Here is a 22,303-nt window from a genome sequence, read left to right on the forward strand (position 1 = left end):
ATGCAGAAGTCGGATTATTTAAAAGGAATGTTTCTTCAATAACCAGCAAAAACAAAACAAAACAAACAAAAAAGTAAATTATAATAATTATTTTTACAGTACATTTTATACTCACTGGATCATTAATTTTAGACTGATGTGAGAATGACATGAATTTGAATAAGTTTTCAGGCTGCTCTTGGATATTTTCAACAAACCTCTCAAAGAAGAAAAATAGCCCTAAATACATCAGAGGCTTATTATTTTACCACAGTACAATCAACAAGCAAACAAAAAAAATTTTGGTAAGAAAAAAAAAAACAAAACTACGACAACATAAAGAGATATTAGATATTTCTTTACAATAATCCAATATTTAAAAGAGCAGTTTGATTCTCAGATGGAAGCAACAGATGAAGACATCACTGTTTTGTATTTTGATTATGGAGTCCTGCTCCCTGATTGGCCAAAGGGTTGTTTTCACATCTTTTGGTCTCAGTTTCAGAGAAAGGCTGAAGCTAGACTAAAAAAGTTGTGGTAAAAAATAATAATAATAAAAAAAAAATTAGTTTCTCAGTGTGAATACTGTGTTTTACACTCCGCCTCCGTGTTTCAGAGGATGAAGTGTTTGGTTTTCACTCTGTCTGGAGCTGTTTGGGGGTCTTGGGCAGTTTCAGCTTGAACCGTTTAAAACTTTAATTCACTAGTTTTTGACCATAAAAGATGCATTCGGATTTAATTTAGTCTCTGTAACTCTGTTGATAAACTCTTTCTTTTTTCACTGACACTCAATGTTTTTCCTCCAGGAGTTTAAATTTTTAAAGTCAACTCTTGAATTGGTAGTATTGCGACTTCAGTGAATTTTGAATTCAGCACTCTCAAATTCGACAATGTCAATCAAAATTTGGCACTTTTCTGCTCAGCTGGATATGCCAAGCTTTCACCAACTTAAATATTGAGAGTAATTTTCACTTCTGTCACTGTTTCATCTCTTTATAATTCAAAATAATTGGTACAAATTTAATTTAATTTATACTTTTCACATCACCAATGATAAAAAGCACTAAAAATGGTTGTATGGAGCTATTGATCAATCAATGTGTAATTTATCAAATTAGGGCAAGTCCCTTTTTCCTTGAATGTTATTACTATCACACTGAGATTATGAAGTAGAACAATGACTTCTTTGTTTAGCAATAAAATTGGTTCTTCATCAGGTTTACATTTAAATATATGCTGTAATTTCCATCATCAATAAGGAGCGATTTTGCCATGAAGATTGTGCAAAACATGGCATTACATTACCAGTTGTATAAAAAAAAAAAAAGGAAAAAAAAGGGAGATTCGAAATACCTGAGTTTAATATGTTATCCACTGGGAGGCATTTCTCAGCTGATGCTGGAGCGTTATTTTGAAAGTGCCATTTCACCCCCGAAATTAATTTTTGGACCAAAAATGACTTTACCCCATCTCTTCAACCTTTTGAAGGAGTCATCGAAACCAGTATCATGAAAATTTGAGATGGGCCATGTTCCACCCCTAAAATGGTTTCTGCTTGATTTTCTCAGAGACAGCACCTCAGATGCAGACTCGCCATTTTTTTTATGACCGAAAAAATGCTATACCCCTAAAAATGGAGAGAGCTTTGCGACCATTGATAAGTCTCTGAGGGCCGGACCAGGTTAGGCACACTGATGTCTTGTAGCAATACTAATCCAACCACTTCATGGAGTAAAAAGAAGTACCAACCTAGAACGGTGAGGTTGATTTTACTTAGGTCCTTCCCAACTTCATTCATGACCTGGAAGGTGTACTCTCCAGAGTCGATCTTCTCGGCGTTCAGCACGTTCAGACTGGAAATCATACGGGAGAATGAGATCTTGTACTTCCTGCCAGAGGCTAGCTCCACGCCGTCCTTGAACCACTTGGGGACGAGCTCCGGTGTCCCGCACACTTTGACCTCCAGGGCGGCGATGTCCCCGGCCGTCACGCTCAGAGTGTCGGGCTTATCCACAATCTTTGCTGCTTCTAGAATCAACAAGGAGGGAGCACAGCATGATTTAATGAGACCTGCGTGGGGGGAGGAAGGCTGTAAAAACCCAACAAACAAAGAGAAAGAGAGAATTATATGGTTACAAACCTAGAACAGTCAAGTTAGCGAAACACTCCACACTCCCAGCATCGTTTCTGAGTTGGCAGGAGTATTTGCCTGCCGTGGTTTCATCAGCCTTAAAGACTTTAAGAGCGACCTGGTTGTTCTCAAAGGTGATTTTCCTGTTGTCACCGTCCCTGAGAATGTGATCCTTGTCCTGAACCCAGGACACAGTAATGGGTTCAGAGCCTGTAACAGTGGCCACAAGGGTCACCTCCTCTCCCAGTGTCACTGTCGTGTTCGACAGTTTCTTCACGAACGACGGTGGCTCTGAACAGAGGAGAAAACAGCGCAAAAAGGAAAGTCAACGGGGTGACAAAGCACTCGGAAAATCTCATGTTCACGTGAGACCATTTCTACTGACCTCGGAGTTTAACTGGTGCCTGGCAGGTGTCACTTCCCACACTATTTGACACTTTGCACTCGTAATCGCCGGCGTCCGTGGGCTCAATCCCAATGACGTGCAGCGTGGCCGAGCTGCCCTCGCTCACCATCTTATATTTCCTGCTCTCCATCAGAGGCTTTCTGTCTTTGAACCAGGTAACCTGGAACGGAGCTGTACCGCGCATCTCGCAGTACAGACTCACGTCCTTCCCTTTCAGCCCTTCGACAGGCTGAGGGACCCTAACGAAAGATGGAGGCTCTACAGAAAGATCAGGAAGTGGTTAAAAAGGTTTACACCAGGAAAACAATCCAAGGCGAAGTCCTTAAGCTGAAACCCAAAAACCCTGAAGGCCACCGCCACTGAGAGGGATTCCTTTACATCAGGGCAAGTGTGATTAAATTACAGCTCCATAGTTTGAGGAAGCTGAACAAAGCCACGTCTTCCAAGGAAATACGGAATTTAGATTAAATATTTGGATTTGTTTGGTTTAAACTGCGAAAAGTTATTTCCTGAAGTTAAATCATGAAAAATTTAACAATTGTCATAAATTCAGTGAAAACTTCAAGAAAGTCTCATTTTTGTAATCTGGAATCCAAAAGAAATGTTTGATGGAAATATCTAAGAACTTGAATTTAAACTGAAAAGTTTTGAAAAGTGTTTTACAATCTGTTGGATATACTAACTGAAAAGTGGAAAACTGAGAAAAAGCTTTTCAATTGGAGCCTCACTACATTGGAACTTGTTGGAACTTCTTGGGAAGGAACCTCAAAACAGACGGGTCAACGAATGGGTACTGCTGAAGGTAATGGGGTTTATGGTTGATAGTTTTTTGTCACATAATGCAGTGCAGAGTTGTCAAGGTTTTGTCGACACTGAGATGAACTTAAAGACCTTCTTGACTCAATGCAGATGGAGCGCTTTGTTGGGGATTTGTTGGGGCTTTTCGCAGGTTAGTGAACATTTGTCGAAGGAGCTGTGAAATCCAGGCTGACACAGAAGACTGAGTGGTGAAATCACTGCTGAGGAACTGTTAGAGAGATTGGCTGTTGGATCCACTGAAAAGCTACAGGAATATCTTGTTGGGGAACTTTGCTAAATTACAAACTCATAGATTTAAAGTATTGTGAAGAATTGTTGAAATTTCGACAAGGATGGTTAAAACTAAAGAAAGTGCTTCTCCATTGTTCTTGGGTTGGTACCAATGTTGAGAGGCTTCTAAGCAGACAACTCGGGAATGTTTCGGAATTTTGACTAAAATTGAGAGAACATCCTGGATGAGTTTGTGAACAAGGGCCCCATTTGGATGAACTATTTGATATATTTTTAAAGTTAGAAAACTGTTGGGAATTTGCTGGAATTTCAAGAGAGGTGTTATACAACTGATTTAGCCTAGAATGATTACATTTCATGAAATATCAGTGTTTCTTTAGTATTTCTGGAATACAATTCTAAAAATAGCCAAACCATCAGGAATCTGGATGAACTTCCGCTGAAATTAGGGACATGTTGAAATTTAACTAGAATTAAAATGGACTTTAAAGGAAAATAACTGCTGAGTCAGAGTCCAGTGAGAGGAGTTTTTAGGTATTTGTTGGTATTTCTACATTGATGGTGAATTTTTGGGGGAAATATCTGTCTCAATAAGCGTCGCCCAGATCGAAGGGTTGTTAGAAACTGGTCAGAAATTCATCCATGACAGTGCAAATGTAACGACGAAGGTAAAATATGTTGACAATGACCATTTTGAGTTATATCTTCTTAACTGGAGCCCAGAAGGGAAGGTTTCATTACATTTTTTTGCACTTCATGTGGTTTCACGGTTGGAGCAATGTTGGAGCAGTCGTTCAGGATTGGTTGGAACCAGTGGCGGTTCTAGACCTATTTTACTGAAGCGGCCAGTCTGGGGCAAAGGGTTTTGTCAAAGGGGCAAATTAAGTTTGCTGCACGGAATGATTCAACCTTTTGCATTGGCAGGACACGTAGTTTTCATTATTGTATCAATATTTATTCAAGAAAGGGGGGGGGGGGGGGGGGGGGGGGGGGGGGGGGGGGGGGGGCGGGGGGCGCAGGGGGATCCAAGTTCAATGATACGATGCTGGCCCCTCCCCAGAACCGCCACTGGTTGGAACTGCTGTTTGGATGGTTGCATGTGATAAGATTTTTGAAGAGAGACCTTGTGAAGAGGCTTTTAATTGACTGTTCTTTTAGGTAATGGTTAGAATTAAAGCCGAGATGTCCGGCAGATGTTAGAGTTATTTGAAATGGAGGTTAGAGTTATATTAGAGACTTCAGATCTGTTAGTGAAACTACAGCTATGATGGCGGAAAGCAATAGAAATCATTGCTGGAGCCACAGGTAAATCAGCTTGTTTAGTCCATTCCAAAATGTTCCAGCGAGTGAAGTCCAATGGATTATTGGAATATTTCAATGTTTCCTTGGAAGGATGTTCGCTGGTCAGCACACATAGATGAAAAGAAAGGAAGACCCTCAAACCAAGAGAAAGGTGTTACTTTGAGCATCTGATGGGACTCCAGGACTTAAGGGTGTTTTGGATATCAGCTTTAAGCTTCAAAAAAAAAAAAAAAAAAAAGCTGGTACGTCACACTGGGCAGCCAGTGCAACCGGACCAATGAGAAGTCAGGAGAGGCTGACCTTTCACGGTAAGTGTGGTGCTGCAGCTCACGCTGCCAGCATCGTTCTGAGCTTCGCAAGTGAAAACTCCATCGTCATCAAAGCTGGCACGGAGCAGCTCCAGGACTGCTACCGAGTCCACGAAGGAGGTCCTGTAGTTCCCGCCCTCTGTCAGCTTGGCGTCATGTTTATACCAAGCGGTTTTCAGCGGTGGCGTGCCGCTGGCTTTGCACTCCAGGCGGAGTGACTCGCCCTGCTTCACAAACTTTGTAGCAGGGAGTTTCAGCACAAATTCAGGTGGTTCTGGAAAGCCAAAACACAGACACATTAGCGGCCAGAAGTGAGTGGAGACTCAAAAGAAGGTTAAGAGAAGCAGCAGGTGAGGATGTAGGGTTAGCAGCAGAAGATGGAGATGCCACAATGAGGCCTCAGACAGCTCTCGGTGAGAAGGAGCAATATCAAAGTGCTGCACAGCTGAAAGAGTCTCTACGTTCAGCCAATGAGGAAGCTCGGAGATGAGTACAGCCAAACAAGAGTTGAATTCAATGATGCAAGTCCAACCTTTGACCGCCAGATCTGCACTACAGCGTACAGAGCCAGCGTCGTTGCTGACTTGGCAAGAGTAAACTCCGGTGTGGGTGACTCCCACCGAGTACAACTCTAGGAAGCAGGCCTGGCCGTCCAGCCCGGTGAAACAGGCAGGCCCTGTCATGAGCTCCGTGTCCTCCTTGAACCATTTGACCGTGAAGGGAGGCGTCCCTTTAAATGTGCATTTGAAGCGCACGGCGGTGTTGGGGATGGCTGCCTGGGGCTCAGGCACTGTCACAAAGCTGGGCGGTTCTGAGAATCACACAAGACCAGGCAGGTTAAAGAGAAACTCACCTCCCACTCTTGAAAACAGAGCTGTCGGATGGCTGCCTGACCTTTGACCCTGAGCGATCCACTGCATTGGCAGCTTCCTGCTGCATTGCTCAATTTGCAGGAGTACGATCCTGCATCGGATCTCTCCAACTGTTCGATTTCCACAGACACAGAGTTGTCCTGCTGGATGAGTTTGTATTTCATGCCACTCAGGATTTTGGTTCCATCTTTCTGCCACTCCACAGAAATTGGCAGAGAACCTGATATTTTGCAGCATATCTGAACAAAGGAGCCCAAAATCTCCTGCATGTCTGCCACAGGTTTGATGAAGCTCGGGGCAATCACTTGTTCTGTCACCGAGGAAAGAGTGAAAAGAAATGAGACTCTGCCTGCATTTGGTTTGAGCCGCAGTGAACTGTGTGCTTTCACACTGACCTAACACCATCACTTTGACTCTGCAGCTGCAGCTGCTGATGTGGTTAGCCACCTCAAAGACGTACTCTCCTTCGTCCTCTCTCTGAGCCGCCTGAATCTTCAGGCTGCTCATGTTGTTGTCAAAGGTCAGCTTGTGCTGTCTGATGGACTGAAGCTCTTTGCCATCCTTCATCCACTTCACTCTGAGCTCGGGTGAGCCGGTCACCTTGCAATCCAGACTGACCGGGTCTCCCACCGTTACCTTGATCACCTCGGGCTTCTCTGTGATCTGAGGAGGCTCTAAAATGCAAAGTCAAGACATTCACACAGGTTCTAACCAAGCAGGGACAACACAAACACCTGAGAGCAGTAATTAGTGAAATGATGGGTACCTTGCACTGTGAGGGTTGCAAAGCACTTCTCCTGCCCCGCCTCATTCACCACCTGGCAGGTGTACTTCCCACTGTATGACGCCTCACAGGCTGCAATTCTGAGAGTGGCAATGTTCTGCTCAAATGTTCTCTCAATCTTTGGATCCTCCAAAATCCAGCAGTCATCTTTTTGCCATTGAACAGAGAGCGTGGGTGAGCCGGCAACCACACACTGAAACTCCACCATCTTACCCAAAACTGTGGTGGCGTTCTCAAGCCTCCGTGTGAATGTTGGAGGTTCTAACAAAAGAAAACCATCCAGTGTTTTAGATTTCAATGTAGAACAGGTCAATATATTGTGAAAATGATGAGACCAACCTTTGAGGCTGAGGTTTGTCTTACAAGTGCAGCTTCCCACTTCATTAGCAACAGTGCACTGATATTCTCCAACATCAACCACATCACATCTGTGGACCTCCAGAGCCACGCAGTCCAGCACCTGGGAGAAGCCATGTTTGGCACTGGGTCTGATCTCCTTTCCATCTTTGTGCCATGTTATCTCAAATGGAGCTGTTCCTGCCACCTGACACTCAAAAGTGGCCCCGGAGCCCTTCACAATGTCAGCTGGAGTCAGTTCTCGAATAAACGAAGGCGGTTCTAAGACGAGAGGAGACAAATCGTCACCAGTCTTACGTTGGAATGACTTCAGCAGAGATCACCATGTCTGTAACAGAATCAGCAGAACGCTGCAGGAACCACCAGCTTCTACTAGAATTCAGAGAATCACATCCTCATAACGACCAGACCATCAGCACAGATCAGCTTCAGTCAGCTTCAATCACCTGATTATAGCGTGTTTAACAGTGTTTCATCTGAGTGTCAGCTGCTCAACAACTGTCCAACAACCAGTTAACAACCAGTCTGAAACTAGTCTGACATCCATCCAGAACCAGTCCAAAAACCAATCTAGAGTAGCTGAGACACCACCTGTAACTGGTCCAAAACCTGATCAGAACAGCTCAGAACAAGCTGGCCTCACACATTCCAACGGAATGAAAGTCTGGAGTGAGTCGAGGAATAGTCCATGCTGGTCCAAATGAGCGAAACCACAACAGACTCAGTGTACAAGGGGCATGACGCTATTGTCAGCTGAGTAACCTTTTTAAGAGGAAACTAAAAGCAACATCGGAGAAACTGGTTTCAGGTTCCTGCAGGTCTATTGACTCTGTTACTGCAGAGTGGTCATGATGTGTTTCCTGCACAGTTAGGCAGACTTGACTGACCTTTGACCTTCAAGTCCATGCTGCAACTCTCGCTGCCGGCCTCATTGCGAGCTTCACAGTAGTATAGACCGCCGTCTTTGAGCTCGGCGCTACAGAGCTCCAGCGAGGCCACAGAGTTGACGAAGGCCAACTTATGGCGGTCGCTGGGGAGGATCTCAGAGCCCTCTTTGAACCAGTAGATGTCTATCTCAGGTGTTCCCGTCACCTGGCACTCAAAGAGTTTACTCTGACCTGGACGCACCACCGACAGGCGGGCCGGTGTCCGGGTGAACTTGGGAGGCACTGAAGGATGAAACCAGACAGCAAGTCAGGCCATCGGAAGAAAAACTCGAATGTTTCCATCCACATGTTTGATTCAAAGGGACACCTTCACTTGAAATCATTGTGGGCTTAACAGAGCTTTGTATCAGGATCAATTGTTGTTAAAAATTTATTTCAGTTGAACTATAAAAACAATTATTTCTACATATTTTGCATTCTGTGTCACTTTTAAGGAACTCAACATTTCTGGGTTAAGAAGAGCATTCTTCAAATAATCATCATTATGGCCAATGGCAAGTTACAGGCACATTCAAAGATGTGAAAGGTTCCACCAACCAAAGAATGTTGTCTTCAACATGACCTGAAATTAAGACAAAATGAAGATATGACTGTAAGGAGCGCCCCCTGGAGGAAGCCTGCCTCCCACGATCAGCCCTCTGCTGGGTAGTAAACAGGTGGATGGGGACATACTCATACACTGAATTTAAAGAGCGGTAACCTTTGACGAAGAGCGCCGCTTGGCAGGAAGCAGAGCCCACGTCATTTTGGATTTCACAGACGTAGTCTCCAGAGTCTGAGGTTTTGGCGAAGAAGAGCTCCAACGAGCTGGAGGTGTTGTCTCTGAGCACGTTACAGTCGGCACTGGACAAAACCTCTTTCTGGTCTTTGAACCATTTAATTGTGAGCGGGGGTGTGCCGGAGAGCAGAACGTTAAACAAGACCTTTGACCCAGGCAACACGCTCATGGATTCAGACTTTTCAAGAATACATGGCGGTTCTGAAAGACAGAAGTGAGTTAGAGTCTGAAAGAGCTGCCACTGCTCGGCTTTCCAGGGAACATTAGGAGGACAAACCTTTGACCAGCAGGACGCCGGAGCACTGCACTGACCCCGCCTTGTTTCGGGCCATGCAGGTATAACTGCCGCCATCTTTAGAGTCCAGATCAGAGATTTCCAGAAACGCAACGTTCTCAAAGAAAGTGCACTTGTGTTTTCCATCAGTCTGGATCTCCTTCTGGTCTTTGTACCACTGCACAGTGATAGGCAGTGAGCCCGACACCAGGCAGTCCAGATGGGCGAAGGATCCTTTGATTCCTTCAGTCTGCTTCAGTTTCCTCGTGAAAGATGGAGGAATTATTTGATCTGACAAAGAAGAGGACAAGAGCATTGAGCAGCTGTTTGAAAGCTCTTGTGGGGGACATGTGGGGAAAATGTGGAGGACATATAGAGGAGTTAACTTTATTTGGGCGGCACATATACAGGACTTATGGACGACATGTGGCAGATATGTGTACAACATGTGGACGGCGTGTGGGGGACTGATTCAGGAGATGTAAAGGACATGTAGAGAACTTGTGGGGGACTTGAAGAGGACATGTGGAGGACTTGTAGAGAACTGACCCAGAACGCTGAGCGTTGCCTCACACTGACTCTCCCCGACGTCGTTCGAAACCTGGAAGCTGTATTCTCCAGCATCACTTTTTTCCGTTTTGATAATCTTGAGAGTGGAGCTGCTGTCGGTGCTCTGCACCTTCCACCTCTGCCCTGACGTCAGCTCCTTCCCAGCCTTCAGCCATGTCTGCTTCAGCGGCTTGGTGCCGGTGAATCGGACCTCCAGTGTGGCCGGATCGCCCTGAGTCACACTGACAGACTTGGCCTCCTCTGTGATCTGTGCCGGTTCTGAGATGTCACAATACAGAGTCAGTCAAGAGGTCGAAGAGGTGAAAAAGCAGGAAATATTTGAATCTCAGATGGTGCATGTGGTCTGCATCAACCCGTCAGGTTCTGAGGGTTCTCAACAACCTCTGAGGGTCTCGACCCCTGGTTACTGTATTTGATCAATGATCACTATCTCTGAGCACTGGTCGCTATCTTTTACTCCTGGCTGACTGTTTCTAGCTCTTGATGACTGTTTCTAGCTGCTCCCTCGGCCCCCTCCTCAGGTTGATTGATCCACAGCACTGACTCGCCGGCAGACCAACCTTTGACCGTCAGCAATGCCGAGCAGCTCTGTTTGCCAGCCTGGTTCTGCGCCTGGCAGCAGTATTTGCCGGCGTGTTTGCCGTGCAGGTTGGTGATGTGCAGCTGAGCCGTCCCATTCTGGAATGTGATGTGAGTGTTCTCGGCCTCCTTCAGCTCATGGTTGTCCTTCAACCAGGACACGCTCATTGGCTCGGAGCCCTTCACAGAGCACTGCAGGAAAACTTCGCTGCCCACCAGTGAGCTGATGTTCTCCAGCTTTCTCACAAAAGACGGTGGTTCTACAAGGAACAATGTCAGTTGACAGTTACAGCCTCTGAAGTGAGGAGAGCGTCCTCACTTGAGACTGAGCATTCAGATCAAAACGGTTTGGATCTGAGCTTTATCGAACAAACCTTTCAGCGTTACTTGACAATCGCAGGTTGTCCTTCCCACCTCGTTCTCCACGGTACATTGGTACATGCCCACATCTCCGGCCTCCACTGCCAGCACCTGCAGTGCCAGCAGCTCATCTTTAATCGTTATCCTGTGCCTCTTATCATTCCTGATTGCTTTGGCGTTTTTAGAGAATGACACGGTGAAAGGGGCGGAGCCAGAAACCTGGCACTCCAGCACCATCTCTGCACCTTTGACCACATCTCTGTGCTCCAAGCTACGCACAAACACCGGCGGTTCTAGAGGAAGACAGACGGCATGTGAAGGCATCGCAGCAGACACTGCAGGTTCAGTTCAGTTCAAGAACCCTGATTTATCCCACAAGGAGCCATTCATTCACAGCATCCCAATGTGCCCTCACATTCATGCTCACACTCAGTCCACAGCACAGCCTAATCAATTAACGAATCAATCAATCTGTCATGGAAAAAATTTACACTTTACACAGGGTCACTGTGAAGACGAAGAGGATCGCTCTGACGATGATCTGACATTAATTAACTAACGGAGTTGTGCATTATATATGAATTGTTTTCTTTTAAGTTTATCCATAAGAAAGGTGTTTAATAAGTTTAAATATAAAGTTCTAATAAGGTGAACAAAATCAAGGTTGATGAAGATAATATTTTTGCTTTTACATAACTAAATAAAATTGTATGGAACTTCTTCAGTGCTTCTCTTCGCAGCTCGTTTCTGATGCCACGCCCACAGAGCCATAATAAACTCCATTTGGTTTAGGTATTGTGTTTTGAATAGCGCTTCGATGATAAGGAAAAACAGTGACCTGATTGGATAGAATCAACCAATCAGAATGACCTTGTGCATGTCTGTGACTGGCTGGTTTTGTGGCATATTGGTAATGCTGTGCCAAGTGAAACAAGTGTGAGGGCAGAGTTGAGTGCAAACAGAGTGCAGATGTTGAGCCTCCATAGAGCAGATGTTGAGATGAAGTTTTGAAGAACAGACTGTTGATTTAACTCATCTTCGTTTTCACAGTGAAACCTTCACTCTCTGAAACTGGATTATGAGAAATGGGTCAAAGCCAAAGACGGGTTGTGGTCAATCCTCTGAAGTCTAAACTGACCTTTGACGGTCACCGTGCTGCTGCAGCGGTCACTGCCAGCATCGCTTGATGCCTCACACACATATTCTCCCCCATCCTCCACGGTACAGTTAGCTATCTCCAGAGCGGCCACGCCATCACCGGAGCTGGTTCTGTATCTGGGACCGGAAGTGATCTCCATCTGGTCCTTAAACCACTTGAACCCGATGACCGGGCTGCCCGTCACCGAGCACTCCAGCCGGGCCGAGTCGCCACAGGTGACGAGCTTGGTGGCTTCCAGCTTCCTCACGAATATGGGAGGCTCTGAGAGAAGAGGTTAACATTCATGAAGAGGCAGAAGAAATGCTGTCAAGAGAAGTCAAAGGACGCCATCATGATGACGGGCACCTTTCACAAAGAGGACCACGGTGCAGTCCACCTTCCCGGCATCATTGGACACTTGGACTGTGTATTTGGACGAGTCGGTGGGCTTTACAGAGTGAAGCTCCAGAGAGCTGGAGGAGGCATCTTTCTTAATGAAATACGAGCCTCCGGTTTGGATCTCTTTGTCCTCCCTGAACCAGTGGACAGCCAAAGGAGCTGTCCCAGTGAAGGACGCCCTGAGGGACACGGTGGCTCCTGGTATCACCTCCTGGTTCTCTGGTTTCAGAGTGAATACCGGTGGTTCTGGAGGCCAGTGATGAAACAGTTAACATGAAATAAGTCAAAGATCACACACACACAATAATAAGAATGATAACAAGGCATGAGCTTTGGTAACCTTTGACATAGAGCGTGCCGCTGGTTTCTTTAAAGCCAGCTGAATTGGTTGCTCTGCATTTGTAAACGGCAGAGTCTGCCTTCTCCAGGCGAGTAATTCTGAGCGAGGCAGAGCCGTCTTTGAACTCAGGCTGGAACTTGGCTCCAGATGTGATCTCCTGGTCATCCTTGAACCAGACTATGGTCATGGGCTGGGACCCAGACACCCTACAATCCATGGAGACGTCACTCTCCACGTTACCATCAACTCTTTTCAGGGCTTTGGTGAACGTTGGAGGCATTATCCGATCTGGTTGTTGAGGAAGAAACAGTTCATGCATTAACACAGTGGCAGACTCAAGAAAGAAAAAGTAACACTCAACAATGTCTGAGGATTAGTCCACATCAAACCAGCAGGCTCAGAGACCAAGCTCCACCCTGGACTCACTCAGTTGAACAGCAGAGATCATCAGAATGATACCCAGATGGACCAAAAAGATTCTGACTGATTTTCAGAAAATAATTTAATTAAAGTTTATTGCTACACAATATTTATGAAAATGTATCCCTTTATCAAAATCCCTAAAGTGAAGCGTTCCCACAAGTCCGTTGTGCTCTGGTCCAGAACATTTTTTGTGCTCCAAATTCAGCAAATTACTGGAAATCTGAACTTTGGCCTGATTTCAGCTGCTCCTGGAGGTACCGAATTCCAGATGGAGGCTCAGAGGGGACAGAGCTTCTCCTGTTTCTGCCCTGGAGTTTTGGGATGAGCCGCTGCTTCACATCAAACACCTCACTGCACATTTAACATCTGATCCTAATCTTAATTCTTTTTACTCTTGGCTTTTAGCCCAGCTTGAGGCTCTTCTTCAGTTGTTTTTTTATTGTCACTTTATATTTTTTTAAGGCTTTTATGCCATTTATGTACATCACTTTGATTAAGCTGCAGTTGTTTGTGAAGTAGAGTTAAGCTTTCATGATGGGTTTGACCTTCCAATATATTCTGAAACCAAACTGAGATTTTTAAATATAACAAATATTGCCCATTTTATTTTCAATCATGGTCAATCATAATTGAGCTGCTAAAACAATCCCTTCAACTGAGAGTCATCAGATCTGATATGTTTCAGTGCCTGAACAGCCATGTGTGCAGATGATACCTGATTCTATACATTTCCAGCACATATAATTTGGAATACTCACAGCTGTGGACTCGTGTTTTAGCATTTGAAGATATATAGATAGAAAGTCATTTTTATTTAAATACCAGCTTCATATGACATAATATAAAAAGATTAACTCATGAAAGAACAGGAGTGATCTGGATTGTTGCGTTGCCAGTCCAGGGTGGTCAGTGTCCAGACCTCTGCTGATGTGACACAGATTGATCCCATTTTAACTGATTAGCAAAGACCATCAAATTGACATTTTCATTCTTTTTTTCTTAACTTCAGAAGAATCATGAAAAGTCAAAGAGAGTTCTGACCTAAGACAGTGACTGAGCATGTGCACTGGTCTTTCCCGACTTTATTGGACACTTCCATCTTGTATTCTGAAGTGTCTCCTCGCTCTGCTGCCAGAATCTTCATGGAGGCAACGTTATCTTTAAGCGTCATCTTATATTTACGCCCACTGATCATCTCCTTGCCGTCTTTAAACCACTTGACTTTCAACTCGGGGCTCCCAGAGATGGTACATTCCAGTGTGGCCGAATCTCCTGCGGTCACGCTAATGGACTCAGCAGGTTCCAGCACCCGGGCCGGTTCTGGGACAGGACAGACCCATCACGCAACAGTACAAAGAAGTTAAACATGTGAACCTGCAGAAGTTGAGATATGTACACCAAACTAGGAATCTGACCTTGTACAGTCAATGTGGCTTCACATTTCTGTTGCCCCGCCTCATTTTCGGCTTGGCACGAGTACTTTCCGCCATGGTTGATGGCTACAGCCGAAATGGACAAACTGGCCACGTTATTCTCAAACATCATCCTGATGTTTGCATCGTCATCTCTCAGTGCTTCCGAGTCCTTCATCCACTTCACAGTGATGGGAGCCGAGCCCTTCAAGGTGCCCTGCAGTTTGACTGTGTTCCCCACCACCGCGGTAACACTCTCCACCCGCTTTGAAAAGGACGGCGGGTCTACAGAAACACATTTCACCAGATTAAAAGCTGAACGCCAAACCTGAAGCCTCAGCTAACAACAAACCCGCTGACCTTTCAGTTTCGCTGCAGCTTTGGTCGTAACTTTGCCCACATCATTGGAGATGACACACTGATAATCTCCAACATCAGTGCTCTCGAAGCTCTGGATCTCCAGCCGTGACAGCGAATCTTGTGAGATTATCCGATATCTCTGATCACTGCTGATGGGTTTCTTATTTTTCACCCAGCTGATTTCAAACGGAGCCGTTCCTGCGATCTCACACTCGAGCTGAACGGCTCGTCCCTTCACTGCCTCGACTGTCTGCAGCTCTTTTCTGATGGACGGCGGCTCTGCACGCCACAACAGACGAGTTAATTCCAGTGAATTCCCAAAGCATGAACAGTGAGAACGAAATCAAAAACAGGACAAACCTTTAACAGCAATGGTTGTGCTGCAGCTCTCGCTGCCAGCATTATTGGAAACCTCACAGGTGTAACTACCGCTGTCTGTGACCAGCAGGTTTATGACCTCCATGGAGGCCACTCCACCCTTGAAAGACAGTTTGTATTTGTCTCCATCACTAAGCTCCCGTTCATTCCAGAACCAGTGGATGCGAAGCTCTGGTGATCCTTTAACGGTGCACTGTAAGCGTGCAGCTACACCCTGTTTCCACGTAATCTTAGGATCCATTTTCCTGACAAAGGCAGGCGGCTCTGCAAGAGTGTTCAGTTCACAAATGTGTTTACACATCACCGGGGAGACAGGAAAATAAAGCACAAGAGAAACAAAGCCACACAAAAGACAAGAGAGCAGTGCAGAATGTTAGCATCATAAGCGTAAAACCCACCAGCTCATGTAAAAGTTTGGATCGAAGCGCACGGACGGACCACCTGAAGAACTTACCTTGAACTGACACCACAGCCTCACAGGAAGAGCTTCCTGCCTCGTTCGAGGCTGTGCACATGTACGTCCCAGAGTCCTTCACTTTGGACTTGGGTATCTCAAGAATAGCGACCTTGTCCTCTAGGGACATTTTGCAGTCCATACTCTGGTGGACTTTTTTGCCGTCCCTGGTCCAGGAGACGGTGACACCAGTGTCCTCGTCCACCTGGCACTCCAGCCTCACCGGGTCATTGACCGCGGCTGACGCCGGCTCGACGGTCCGAACAAAGCGGGGCTTGTCGATGACCTTGAGCTCGGTGGTGAAGGTGGCGGTGCCCACACTGTTGGAGGCCTTGCACAGGTAGACTCCCTGATTGGTCAGGTCGAGGTTCCTAATGTGAAGCGAATACTTGTTCTTTTCACATTTGGTGACATAGTTGCCTTCGGAGGAGACAGCTATGTTGTCCTTGTGCCAGACAACTTCCATGGGCGAAGATCCAGTGAGCGAGCACTGGAGCACCGCTTGTTTCCCCACATATAAAGTCATCGGCTCGGGTTTTGAAACAAATACTGGTGGGTACATTTCTATGGAGAGCAGGCAGAACATACAAGAAGTTTAAGCAAGCCTTATAGATTCAAACAAGAAACAAACATCAACGTGTGCAGCTGAACATAAGAACATTGGAAACGGGACAGCAGCTTCAGTTTGTCAAACAACACTTCCACTTTGCATCGTGAAGATTCGAAGTGTGTGAATATAATTCTCTCTCTCTCTGACGCACATACAAACAGACAGCTTTATGAAAGAAAAACACCCGAATTGGGTCTTACCGGTGACGACCAGCGAGGCGGAGCAGCTGGCGACGCCGTGCTTGTTGGATGCCTTGCAGCTGAAATCGCCGCTGTCGGCTTTGACCGGGTTGAGCAGCTCCAGCGAGGAACCAGCATGGTGGCTGATGATCCGATACTTCTCGCTCTGTCGCACCTCCATGCCGGATCGGTACCATTTGAAGGTCACGTCTGGAGCGTCCTCGATCTCGCACTCGAACTTGGCGTGGCCTCCAACGTTGATCTCCAGAGGGACAATTTTCTGCCTGAAGACGGGCGGCACTGCGGCAAACAGAGACAAACCTCAGCCACGGAACTCAGCAGCAGCAAAACAATGAGTGACTAATCAGAGGGAGCGATGGGGGGATGTGCAGCGATGGAGGGTGACTGTGGAAGAGAAGAAACGCCATCCGAAGACCAAAAGCAGTAACTACAGAACAACTGAGGATCTCTTGAAGCTCCATAGTTTCATTTTCTTTTTGTTTAGCGATACATTTAAGTTTGCTTGTTTTATTCTAACTTTGCAATGTCAACAAAACATAAAATAAACTTTAACATACTGGAGACAAAAAAAAAAAAAAAAAAAAAAAAAAAAACATACTGGAGACACTTTCCAACTTTCTAGTTTGGAAAAGGTGAATAATAAAAATAGATACTAATTTGTTATTAAACAGTCCTGGATCTGATTGGTTGGTTGAAGCTCATTGCTCCTCTCACAGTGTGCGAGCTTTAATCACTACAATTATTTAAAAAAGAAAATTCAAATTGAGTACAAGGTTTTTCAAATTTCAACATATTTTCAAGAATTTCCAAACAAAGATGGCCCACCTCTAAGGCAAAATGCCAAGTAACAGATAATTGAAATACATCTTAGTTCTTCTGTCAGTTCATTCATATTTACAGCTGAAATCAAAAAGAAGAAACCAAAATGTCTAAAAGATTGTTCTTTACTGCAGTAAATGAAAATTAATTAAATGATGAAATAAGTTTTTTAGTAGATTTTTAATTTGCTTTTGTCTGACTTTTAGTGATTCAAACCTGAAAATGGCTCCAATCGTCTTCAAAAGTCAATTTGAAATGGATGCTGTTTTAGATGACTGAATATTAAACTTTTTGGTTGCGCTTGCGGAGCCATGAGAATACCAACAGTGCAGATCTGATGTTACTACAGTTGGGCTTCGTGGCGCCAATGAGCTTGGAAGGGGTTAGCGGGCACTGTGGCTCCAGCTGGAAGGAGGAAGAGGAAGATGAAGTGATGTTGCAGCCCTACAAGCATGCAGAGGATGGACCTGAAGGAAGGTGACATGCACACATGACCATGGAGACGCCATGAGCCAATCACCATGACAACCGCGGCGAAGCACAGCGCGTGGCGCCGAGGCTCACCCGGCTGTGACAGTTCAGCAGACCACAACAGAACAGACACGGTGAGTTAGTACCATCCCAGCCCTGCTGGGCCACGTAGCAGATGGACATAAAGAAACTGAAGGTATGGAGTGAACCGATTCATGTGGTGATAAGAGGAGAACAAATGAATGAGTGACTGACTGACTGAAAGAATGAATGAAGGAATGAATGAGGGGAGATTCTTCCTGTTGTCAAACCTCTTGAGACTACAGTGAGTCCTGAAGACGTTGTGGTCCTGCCGGCTTCATTCTCGGCCTCACACACATACTCTCCTTGATGCCTCTCCTTCACAACCTTGTGGATTAGCAGTGTGTATGTATCGTGGTCTTTGGAACACTTGAACTCCTTGCCAGATTTCACCAATTGACCATTGAAAAACCAGTTGACCTTTGACACGAACTTTATGGTGGTGCTGAGTGTGACCATGCTGTCCTCCTCTACAGATAAGTCCTGGAGCGAAGTGACTATCTCGGGGCTGGGGACTGTGATCGCCTCAGTGAAGACTTCCTGTCTGATTTCTTCTGAGGGGACGATGGCAGGGGGTTGGACGGTGGGGGCAGGTCGGACGGCGGCGGCGACGGCTGTGGCCACGTCTTTTTCTTGACTCGTTACCGTCATGGACGTCACTTCCTGTCTGGAAACCTGCACCGACTGCTCGAAGGCCACTCGAGTCTCTGTGGAGACCTTGACCTGGGATGAAATGGATTGTTCCAGCCGGGCTGCCCTGGATTCTTGCACCAGAACCTGCTGCTCTGTCGCAGCACTCTCCACTGACACTTTGGACTCGGTCTTGAGTGCGGCAGCCTGAGATTTGACTGCAGTGAAGCCAACCGCACTCTCAGCCACGTTCACCGTCTCCACCATGGAGGACAGCACCTCTTTGGAGCGAGTCGAGCCGACCTGAGCTCTCTGGGGTCTGTCGAGCTGCATGGTGCCTGGCTGCTCCGATGCCAAGACCTGTGCTTCCTGGTAAACCATGGAGTGGAAAGCTGCCTGGAGCTCTGTTCTCAGGTCGGCAGTCTGAGGGTATTTGCCCTCAAAAGCCAGTGTGATCTCCATGGGAGCACCTGTGGTCGTGATCATGTAGGTAAACATGGACCGCTTGGGCTCTTTTTGGACTTTCACCTCCTGTACTTCCACGGCCTGTAAACGTCCCACAACATCAGCCAGCAGCACCGGCTGGTCGCTGGCCACTGCTGAATGAAGAGCATCTTTGAGCTGACGCCGAATGCTCAGGCTGGACGCTGTGGGGATCTGAAGGACAAAGGTCATCTCTTTGGGCAGAGCGCTGCTGTCTTGAGACTCTGAGGCCATGACAGACAGTTTGGGCTGCGTGCTCACAGCCACTATGGTAGACTGAGACTTGATGATCTCTTCAGACACTTCACCAGTCAGGACTCGCTTCTCATCCATCGTGATGGACTGTCGGACCGACTGACCCTCCTGAATCTGAACGGCAAAGTCCTGCTCGGCCGCCTCCAGGAGGATGCTGCTCTCAGTAGAGATTTCTTTCTCCTCGATCTGGATTGGTTCGGTGGGAGCTTTAGGCTCCACCGCCATCTGACAGACAAACTTGTCCACAGTGGACATGCTGTCTGTGTGACCCTCCTCTAAGGTCTGGCGGTCTTCTACGCTGGTGATGTGCATTACGTTCCAGCGGTCCTCCTTTTGCACCAGAGCTCGCTGTTGCTTGACGCCGCTGGTGAGCGGCGTCTCTTTGGGCAGCTGCAGTGGTTGTTGGGAGAGCTGGAGGATGCTCTGAGGCTTCGGCTCAGTTCGGACTTTAGACTGCACTCCAGTCACGGACTGATCCAGCTCTGAGTGATAATCTGCCACAAATTCCCTCCTTTCCTCTGACATGGCTGCATGGCTTCTGGTTTTCTCCTGACTCTGAGCTGCCAGCTGCTGCTCAGGCCTCTCCATGGTGAGAATGCCCTCTTTGGGCAGAGCCTCCACCCTGGAGGTAGACTGCAAGTGCAGCACAGTGGCGACCTCTTTCTGGGGCTGTGCTGTCACAGTAGGGGCTTTAGCCTCAAACTGCGACGTGTCCTCACACACCACAGTTCTCTGCTCATCCTGACTGACAGTGTGCAGTAGGGTGGGACTTTTGCGGATTTCCACCTTCTCAGATGCAGGTTTCTCACAGGTGAAGCCCCTCTCAGAAGGAAGCAAGTCCTGATCAGTGATGACCTGCAGATGCAGCAGCTGCTCTCCTTCGACCTGCGTTTGAACGGACGTGGCGCTGTCCAGACTGGGCAGCTGCCGTGTGGCTTCAGCCTGTAGCATGTGTCTCTCCTCTGTGCTCAGAGCTACTTTGGTGATCTGGTCTTTTCCCAGCTGAGCGGCCTCCTCCGCAGGTCTCTGCAGGGAAAATCCCATCTCTTTGGAAAGAGTCTGTTTGGACTCGCTGACTGAGGCCCGGACCGGTCGTTGCTGCTCTTTGCTTACAGACGACTTCACGGCCGACTCGGCTGTGGTCAGAGTGGTGGTGTGGCCCTCTGTCAGCACCCGCCTCTCGGCAGACTGTGCCGAGTATAAAATCTTGACCCCCTCTTTGACCTTGTAGCCCTTCTCCTCCTCTTCTCGGGGAATGTCCTCAGACTGCTCCTTCAGGATGGAGAGCTGGGACTCCACCTGATGCCCACTGACCAGGTGCTTCGGCTCTGAGGAGGGTCTGATTGCAGAGGGTTGCCTGTCGGGCAGCGGCTCTGTGCTGACGGTAGAAAGTGTGGTGAGCTCCTCCGCCACCGCCGACATCACGTTCGGCTGTCTTTCCCTGGCCGCCTGCAGCGCCACCACCTCAGGGCTTTGAATGCGATCGCAGTGCTGTTCCACGAGGTCCTGGCTCTCCTCCACAGATGATGTGAATGCTGCCACGTGAAGCTGTTTACCAGGTGTGGCAGATGCCTGAGGTGGGCGAGTGGGGACCACCAACACCTTCTCCTCCACCTCGTGAGCCTGCAGCACGGCGGCCTGCTGGGTCAGCCTCTCACGGTGGACAGTTGCGGCAGAGATATCGGCCTCCCTGAGAGAGCTCACCTGCTCACTGGGAACGATCTGCCGGTCCTCGGTTCCAATGGTGTAAACCATTTGGTCGGGTCTGTCCTGTCCCGGGAGGCTGACTTGGTACAGACGAGACTCGGTCGCCTGTTCAGTCACTGAAACCTTGTAACCTTTCTTCTTAACTACGGTTATTTCTTCCTGTTTGTGAGAAACAGAAATGGACTCCTTCACAACCACAAGCTGAGCACTGCAAGACGCTTCACCCAGTTGGTTGGAGGCTTTACATGTGTACAAACCACTGTCTGCCTGTTTAACGGCCTGAATGCGGATGAAGCCAGATCCGTCTGGGTCAGCTACGATGACACAGTTTGAACTGGGCTGGATCTGGAAGGCCCCCCTGAACCACTTCACATTAGGGACCGGATCTCCTTTGACTTTGTAGCTGAAGGAGACCTCACCCCCCTCCTGGCACCGCACAGGCTGGATCTGAACGCTAAAGGTCGGAGGTTGACCGGGGATCCTAAACATCTTCTCCACCCATTTCTCAGCCTGGCTCACATCAGGCTTTTTCACCTCCAGGTGTGTAGTGCACGTGGTCTGGCCGAACCTGTTAGAGGCCGTGCACGAGTACTCGCCCTCATATTGGGACGTGACCTTGGTGATCACCAGTGTGTAATCCTCCTTCTCCTCTATCATCCTGTACACCAAGGAGCTTTTTATAGCTTTGCCATTGTGCGACCACTTAACTGTCGGCTTCGGGAAGCCAGACACTCTCACAGTGAGGCGTGCCGTCTCCCCGGAGGCGACGGACGCTGGTGTCAGCTGACTCAGGAAAACTGGTTTCTCTTTTTTCTTCTCTAAAGTTGAAGAGTAACGTTTGGATTCTGGCTGGAGCTCAAGTGTTCTAGTTTTCTCTGGTAACTGGACACCAGTGTAGAAGGTTTCCTCTTGTTCCTCCACAGTGGTGACGCTGGTGCTAGAATGTTCTGTCGGGAAATATTGAGCAAGTCTCACAACAATGTCCACAACATATTCATCACAGAGAACATCACACAGGCCAACACTGGCTCATTTCACATCAGGCAATGTTACCAGGTTCTTCTAGCACACAGTTACATACGTTTTGGTGCAAGTTCGTTTGAACGTGTTCAAAGTATGAAGGTCCCACAGCTGAACTACACTCGATTTGGACTCGTTTAAACGTTCTCAAAAAATATTTAACACTATTAGTTTTAGGTCTTGGTGGACCAAAGAAATCAGTCCTCAACAGTTTTGTGCTGTGGCGTACGGGACTTTCACCCTTTTTTTCTTAAATTCTCCTGACAGTTTCCTGGTGAATCTGCAATTCAAATGTTATTTCAGTATCGTTATGGATAAGTCGTACACCAACAATTCCCCGTCAGTGCTGTGAAACTGTTACAATACCTTCCTCCTGCTAAATATTTCAAGCTTGAGTTTGAGTCTCAGAACCAAGATTGAACCAAC

General features: G+C 47.1%; 1 protein-coding gene across 1 annotated transcript in view; it reads right to left on the reverse strand.

The window, feature by feature from the left end:
• Nucleotides 1-22,303, reverse strand: part of LOC115402767 (titin-like) — a 205,830-nt gene that overhangs the window by 139,627 nt on the left and 43,900 nt on the right. Inside the window, 25 exon segments of the mRNA XM_030111303.1 lie at nucleotides 1,729-2,007; nucleotides 2,120-2,401; nucleotides 2,496-2,774; nucleotides 5,169-5,450; nucleotides 5,709-5,987; nucleotides 6,071-6,358; nucleotides 6,444-6,722; nucleotides 6,815-7,093; nucleotides 7,172-7,450; nucleotides 8,077-8,358; nucleotides 8,837-9,115; nucleotides 9,192-9,479; nucleotides 9,738-10,016; nucleotides 10,319-10,597; nucleotides 10,712-10,990; nucleotides 11,836-12,117; nucleotides 12,202-12,480; nucleotides 12,575-12,862; nucleotides 14,039-14,317; nucleotides 14,413-14,694; nucleotides 14,770-15,048; nucleotides 15,130-15,411; nucleotides 15,602-16,165; nucleotides 16,412-16,690; nucleotides 18,013-21,804. Of these exon segments, the coding sequence (XP_029967163.1) occupies nucleotides 1,729-2,007; nucleotides 2,120-2,401; nucleotides 2,496-2,774; nucleotides 5,169-5,450; nucleotides 5,709-5,987; nucleotides 6,071-6,358; nucleotides 6,444-6,722; nucleotides 6,815-7,093; nucleotides 7,172-7,450; nucleotides 8,077-8,358; nucleotides 8,837-9,115; nucleotides 9,192-9,479; nucleotides 9,738-10,016; nucleotides 10,319-10,597; nucleotides 10,712-10,990; nucleotides 11,836-12,117; nucleotides 12,202-12,480; nucleotides 12,575-12,862; nucleotides 14,039-14,317; nucleotides 14,413-14,694; nucleotides 14,770-15,048; nucleotides 15,130-15,411; nucleotides 15,602-16,165; nucleotides 16,412-16,690; nucleotides 18,013-21,804 (10,818 nt within the window).

The sequence above is a fragment of the Salarias fasciatus genome, chromosome 16, assembly GCF_902148845.1.
Source record: "Salarias fasciatus chromosome 16, fSalaFa1.1, whole genome shotgun sequence".
Classification (NCBI taxonomy): Eukaryota; Metazoa; Chordata; class Actinopteri; order Blenniiformes; family Blenniidae; genus Salarias; species Salarias fasciatus.